Source organism: Protobothrops mucrosquamatus, unplaced genomic scaffold (genome assembly GCF_001527695.2).
Source record: "Protobothrops mucrosquamatus isolate PMUCROS unplaced genomic scaffold, P.Mucros_1.0 scaffold69, whole genome shotgun sequence".
Classification (NCBI taxonomy): Eukaryota; Metazoa; Chordata; class Lepidosauria; order Squamata; family Viperidae; genus Protobothrops; species Protobothrops mucrosquamatus.
In genome coordinates, this window is record NW_015386447.1 from 1,082,911 (window position 1) to 1,090,433 (window position 7,523).

The 7,523-nt window shown below is 36.7% G+C and overlaps 1 protein-coding gene across 3 annotated transcripts in view; it reads right to left on the bottom strand.

Annotated features, from left to right (window-relative positions):
- ADGRL3 (adhesion G protein-coupled receptor L3) overlaps positions 1 to 7,523 on the bottom strand; it is a 410,528-nt gene that overhangs the window by 83,365 nt on the left and 319,640 nt on the right. For all 3 annotated transcript variants that reach the window (XM_029283374.1, XM_015812132.1, XM_029283375.1), the window contains one exon: positions 3,886 to 3,982. In XM_029283374.1, the coding sequence (XP_029139207.1) occupies positions 3,886 to 3,982 (97 nt within the window). The remainder of the gene's footprint in view (positions 1 to 3,885; positions 3,983 to 7,523) is intronic.

The window sequence follows — 7,523 nt, forward strand, 5'->3', positions numbered from 1 at the left end:
GTCTGCAAAGCTTTTTGCCCTCAATATTTATACTTTTTAAAAAATATTTATACTTTTTTTAAAAAAAATACTCTGAATTTGCTTTTATTACATTTGGAAACATAAATTAACTAAAGGAATCTCTGCACTTTAACATGAACATTTACTATTTCTTTTTAGCAGAATTGTTCAGATAGAATTCCTGGATGATAAGAATTTGTTTCTCTTAGCACTGCTGTAAGAATACTTACTTGAAATGTTATTTCTCCTCTGAGGGGGGCAGGAGATTACATTTTAAGCAAGATTGACAGGCTAACTGGGAAACAGGTATGGTTTTGATGCTGCTGGTGTGTCTAGCAATATGAGTGGGAGAAAATTAAAACCTCTTCTCAACCTTGTGGGCATAGCTGCAATTGGGCAATAAGTGGTTTGGCAAAAAAAAAAAAAAAAGAAGGGGAGGGAGTTTGTAATAGTTTAAAGTGAGACCTTTCTTTTAAACAATAATGCTTCTTCTGAGTTCCTCAATAGCTGAAATATTTTTTTCAAAGTTGCTCTGCAAGTTCAAACAGATAATAGGTGCTCTCTTATGGGAACAGACTATTGCAAAAGGTCAGATGGTGATTGAGAGAGTGTTAGTTATGTTCCTCCTTCTTGCGGTTATACTTGCAAGGAAAAGGAAAGTGATAATATAAATGATAATCCTGCAGAATAATTCAGTGTCTCCAATCTCTTGATGTTGTAGGTATTGTTTATGAAAAATATACCTCACTTATTGTGTCTGGGCTTAGAAACTGGGCCTGACTGACCTAGTTAATACTTGGAGGTGGGACCATGCAGGAATCCCAGGGCTGTAGGCTAGACCGGAGAATCAAAGAAACACCTCAGAAGAAGGCAATAGCAAGCCACTTTCGCATTATCTTCAGGAAAAGTATATGCCTCTTATTATCTCATTGTTATCTTACTCTCTTATTGAGGAAACATTGCACTTAGGCAAGATGACATGCAGCCGCTCAGATATTAGTGTTTTTCTTACCTTGGAAAGAACTACTATTATGGTACCCAAGTCATGTGTCTGTTATTAGTGTACAGTCCTAGACCAAAGAAAATTATCTAATTCAGTCTTCCTAATTTGGGCAATCTCCTGAAATGTAGACTTTAATTCCTACAATATGGTGTAGTAATTAAGGTGTTGGACCAGGAGTGGGAAAATTCATGCTCTGGTGTGCTAATTGCCACAGAAGTTTACTTGTCTAGTTGTCTCTCTTACATTGTAGGGAAAAACAGAAGGAGGGAATGTTATGCATGTTACTTTAAGAGAATAAGAATCATCATTAGATTGGCCATTGCTGAGAATTCTGGGGAATAAAACTTTATATATGTGGAGGATACTGAGGCTGGGAAAGACTGACACAGTTGAGGGAAGCTAGGGAAAGAAAATATTAATTTCAGTTGGTGAACTTACAGAAAAATAGATTCTCACTAGATCAGCTACTCTAGATGATCAGAAATGGTTTCAGTAAGAAAGATAAATGTCCCAAGAGCATGTACTGTATATGGCTCAGAATTTAAGTAATAGAAAAATTATATTTGGTTAGTTAATGAAAAGGTGGAAGGGCAGAGATGGTGAATGCAAAATCATTCTAAACACAGACACCTTCCTAATTCACATGACTACATTTATTAAGTGGTTACATGCAGTTTAGTTTTGGTCTTGTCTGTCTGGTGCTGCTGAGAACAATCTTTCAAATCTCACTGGACTATACCTCATTTCCTTTTTATGCTCATTTAAATTAGGGAGGTACAGTATCTGTCTTAGCATCTTCTGCAAATTTTTGCTTGTTTTTTTCCTTGTGGTTTTCTAAAGGTTTAATTCATCTTCATCAAAGTCTTCTTTCTTACTCTTGTAATATTTTGAACTTGAGCAATTTTTAATAAATTTACAGCAATGGTGGTTAGACGTTCATGGCAGAATAAGCTAACAAAGGAAGTTAGTTCCTATTTGGTCTGAGTCTTTTCCAATAAGGTAGTTTGTGGTCCACTAGGTGATTATAAAGAGCACACTGAAGGGTTGTAGTCTGAGGTTAATACACCTGTAACTAGGGAACACTTGCTAAGCTTGAATGAGCTTTAGCCCAGAGGACAGATGAACTATATCCTAACATATAGAAGGCACTGACTGACGGTCTGGCCAAAGTGTTGTCCATTATCTTTCAAAAACCTTGGACAACAGTTAAAGAGCCAAATGACTGAAGGAGGGCAAGCATTGTTTCTTCTCCAGGAGAATATGGGGAATTACAGATAAGAGCTTGGCATCTACCTGGGAAAATTCTAGAGCAGGGTATCATGCAGTGATATAAACACTTTGGAAACAATGCAGGGATTATCAGAAGTCAGCATCGAATGGGAATCACTGGCTTTGTGAAAAAGTTCATGAAATTTCAGTTATAATTAATTATAGTATAACATTGGAGTATAAAAGGCAAACACAGGCTGTATTAAGGGGAATAAGGTTCCTGAATCACAGGATTATTATTTCCTGTATTCTACTAAGCTGCTCTTAAGATTTTAATAGTGTTCTGGATACCATGCTTAAGAAGAGTTGAGAAAAAGAACAAGGTCACAGAAGGGAAGTCAGGAAAGTCATTGGAATGAATGGAAAATACTTGGAAGAACTGTGTCAATTCAGCCTTGAAAAGGCAATACCGAGGAAGGATATGGTAGTATATCAAACATGAAATAGAATTATGGTAGCCTCAGGTTTTTTGTTTTCTGGCTATAGTTTTAAGTTAGAGACCCATCTGTCCTCTGTTACAGCTATTGAAGCTAGTGTAGCATGAGTAAAAATGCCATTATTTTCATGGGTCTAGTTCTCATGCCCCCAGAAGGGTAGAGGACACCATTAAAAAAACTGCCATTATTTTCATTTTCCCCCAGAAGACTAACACCCATCATCTTGTATCATTCTTGGGATTTTCAGAGGAAAAAAAGGCAATGCGAAGTGACACTCAAAGACTCTTGTTTTGCCTTTCCTCCCCAATGGCAGTTTCTTTGTAGCCAAAATCTGATAGGCAATTTCAGCTCTGTTTTTCAGCACTACTTTTACCCTCATTCTCCCACACAAACATACACTTACCCTCATTGCTGCTCCAATTAACCTTCCCAGAATCTTTGAGAAAGTTGTTTTCTAGAGCTAGTGATGGTGGTGGTTGTGGCAGTGAAAAAGACACAATGGGTGAGTGTGGGGGGGGGAGGGAGGGGAAGGAGCATTTCCTGAGAGGAATATTTTTCCAATCCTCAGTATTCTGGCATGTCTTTTAATAGAGTTTGGAACATTGGTTTCTTCAATTTTGGAAAAGTTTAATTTTAGATCCAGTGTTGAGCCTGGCTGAAAACATCCTCATTACATTACTACATATAGGTGATATATGTAGTATATCAGGAAGGCTATGCTGAGAAAATGGCATAACTCCACATTATGCAGCAGGTTTTCTCCATCATGGAACCTTCTCTTGGACTTCAGCATTTAGCAGGATGTACCAACACCTTTCATGGATGGCAGTTAAGCTCGACAATATTTGTCTTAGCAATAGCAGTAACATTAAGAAGACAGGTATCTTTATTTGTGTCTATGACCAGCAGCCTGACCTCAAAACTATTCTCCCTCACTGCCACTACTCCTTCTACAACTGACTTTCAGCGACATTTAATATCCATGTTAAAGAACTGAGAGAAAGTTAAAAGAAGTATTTTCTATTAATGAAATACAGCGCACAATGGATCTTTCATTCTGTGGTAACATTTTAATTCAAGGGAACAAGATGCTACATGTTGCAAGGTTAACAAAGCATTGCTGTTAGATTCTTCATAATTACAAAGGTCATATGTATTTGAAAAGTCCATAATTACCTCTGTTAAGTGATGCTGAACTGTTTATATCACCAGTGATGAAGGAGGATTCTGATTGCTTTCGAACTGTGTCATTCCACATCCTGCGAATTCGGCTCTGCAGAAGCACAAGAAGAAGGGGCAGAAGATGAACATCAAGCAGAGGATCCATAGGAAATAATGACCTGCTTCTTCCTGTTTCTGTGGAGATGGCTTCTGGCAGTGCAGGAAGTAAGCAAGGTGTTTTGATTTTCTCTCTGGGCAAAGAACTCCCTGCTTTTCCTAGAGCAAGGGTGGACAATATGCAGCTTACATGTATGACCTCCAGAGACACCCAGAGTGGGTCAAGTTGAAAGTCTTGGACCTTTGGTCTGACTTGGGGAAACCAAGTGCATTAAGCCTTTCAGAAGCTCATGCACTTATAAGACCACTTAACACCTTCTGCCCTGGAACAAGGTGGGGAGGAGTCACTTGTTCCTATTCAAGAATGTTATGTTAAAGTTCAAGACAATTTACACTTCTTAGAATTCATCAAAAATGCAAAAAAAAAAAAGGTTTATCATTTTCAGCTCCCCTCACTCTAATAATAACACAACTTCATGAACCCTTCTCTCTTTTTGTACCTTAAACAAGGTAAAAAGTAATAAAATGGATTTCAAGCCAGAAAGCTGTCCAAAGCTATGCTGAAATGTGAACAAATCCATCTAATCCACTATTTTTTTTTCCAAATTGGAAACTTGCAAGCAGTACAAGTGCCAGTGCTGTAGAGTAGTTAAGATGTTGCCTTCAGTTTACCCTTAGCCACAGAACATTCCTGGCTGAGTTAATGTTGGTCCATCTCTCTTAGTCCAATCGCACAAGTCATTGTTGTGGGAAAAGATAAGAGGAGGAGAAATGCTATTTATGGTGCCTTGAGCTCCTGAATAAAAAATCAATTAAGTAAATAAAAACAAAAGAGTTTCCTACTTAGTTAATGTCATGAAAACATAATACTCATTCTACCTCTCCAATGTTCAGACTGTTACTAGGGAAGTAGGTAATATTTTTGTATGCAAGTATCTGAGAGAGGTGCTTGTAAATGTTTCATAAATTGATATATAAATTGAAATGTATGTTCAAATTCCCAAGTCTAGAAATGTATTGAGGAGGAGAAATATGGCATACCTGATGCTCTATGTCTAAAATATTCTGAGAGAAAATTAATGCAGTAATTTAGATTATATTTTTCACTAGCTACATTAATAATTCACTTGCAATAAGTTTCAGCATTTACCATATACCTTTTTGGCATTAAATTCTGTTAATGAAATATAATGCATATATACATGTAAACAATTTCAGTAAAATAAAATAATAATTCTCAAGCTGAACTCAAAGGACAACTTAATTTTGGCACTTTTTATGCCACCCTTCAAACAAAGGTAAGATGTATACCTGGTGAGAAACCTGAATTTAATTTAAATTTAAATTCCAGCTTTTCTCTACAGTAATTATATTTTTTATGTTCTAGTCTTTAAAAAAAATAAAGGGAAAAAAACTCCACAAAGCAATCACAAGTAGCTGAAGACAAGCACCCCCATATAAAAGTGGTTCAACTACCATCTTGCCCCAAAGTCTGGAAGAGCAGCCAGGTTTTCAGGGTGGGGTCATCTGGATCTCAATGTGTGTGTGTGTGTGTGTGTGTCTGTCTGTCTGTCTGTCTGTCTGTCTGTCTGTGTCTGTGAGAGAGAGAGAGAGAGAGAGAGAGAGAGAGAGAGAGAGATTCCAGAAGACAGGTGTCATCACAACAAAAACATGTTTCCAAGGTCCCACATGATTACACAGCTTAATCAACAGGACCCAAAACATGTCCACACTGCCAGATCTCATTGGGCAGACAGCAACAACTGGAGGCAGGCTGTCCTTCAAATAATCTGGTCCTATGCCAGGAAGGGCTTTAGAGGTGATAACTGACAGCTTGAATTGCACCGCCAATTGATAATCAGTTCATTTTGTGGAGCATTAGGTAGGATAGTTTTCCCCCCATGCCATCATTTTGCTAAACAACTAATTCCCACAACACTGTCAAACCCTAACCCTAAAACCCATCTGAAATGAGTGCAATCACATTCAATCTAGACTGGCCAGATAATAAGAGCCAATACTGGTAAGCTCTATCTGTCAATATATCAGCATCCACATTTATCAAGGAGTGAGAATTAGAACTGGATAAACTTATAGGAGAACCATTACAAAAATAAGAGACATTTACTGACAGATGCATTATTATCATCCTGCAATAAAATAAAAGAAATTAAGATTTTTTTTGAACCAATCAATTGGAAATCCATCAGATTAGGAGCCTTTTCCATTTTAGTAGATTTAATATTGAAATTTCTCTATGCAAATTCCATTTCTATGGAAATTTCTCTATTGTTTTAATTTTGATGACACCAAAATGATGAAAATTGCAATATGGTGTCATAGCGCATGTTCAGCATCTTCAGACTTCTGCACAGCATATGTAAGTATGTAAGAGGAAAGTTTAGCATGTTTCCTTATGTCCTTTCCTGTTCACTCCCCTGCAGATACCAATAGCTCTTTGTTGGCTCACTGCTTTTTAAAAAAGCCCTAAAACACATTTTTTAAAACAGGCTTTTAACTGAATATTTTTTATTTTGGTTTTAATTAACTGGCTTTCATTCTGAGATGTTGGATAGTAGCAAAACAAGTTTAAAAAATATTGTTCATGCACAAGAGTAAAATGAGATCAGCATGACTGCTAAAAATTATTATACATTATACAATTTAAAATATCAATGTCAGAGGTGATTATTTATTTATTTATAAAAAATTTTATAGTTATAATCTCTACATATAGAGATTTTTTTGTCTTTTTCTATTAGGAAACGATGTTAATATAATTTCAGTAATTCAGGAGTGTGGAAATAGAGGGTTATTACAGGGTAAAAAATTGATTCACGTTATCTGCCATATGTCTGTCTGTCTGTCTGTCTATCTATCATTATCTATCTCTCTCTATATATCTCAACTCAATCTACCTAACAGGGATGTTGAAGGAAAAGATGTGGGATATCACATACGTTGCCTTGAGCTTCTGGAGAAAAGGGTGTCAGTTACATAAATAGGTCTATAATAAACCTGCATGCCGTAACTAACTGTTGCAAACTATTTCATTAATCTGTGCAAGAAAGAAATGTCAATTATTTCCTAGAGGTAAAATGTTGCTATTGTAATCCAACACAAAGCTTATTTTCCCACTGCAGAAATTTCAAACCAAATTAAGAATATCGTTATTGACTGCTTCAGAAACTTGAAAAGTTGTGAAACAGTTCTGATGTTATGCTTAAAAAAATGCATGCAGTAAATAAAATATTAGAGGTTTAAGGCCTGGGCCTTAAAAATTCTCAGTACTTCTCTGCTACTTCCTTAGTGTGAGCTAGAAAAATCATGTTAAGATTCTGTGGATATAATTTACTTGGACTTCAGTAAGGCATTTGATAAAGTACATCACAACCTACTACTTGACAAGATAGAAAAATGTGGGGTAGACAGCATCACCACCAGATGGATCCGTAGCTGGCTGACCGGCCGTACTCAGCGAGTGGTCCTCAATGGAACCACATCTACATGGAGGGAAGTGTGTAGTGGGGTGCCCC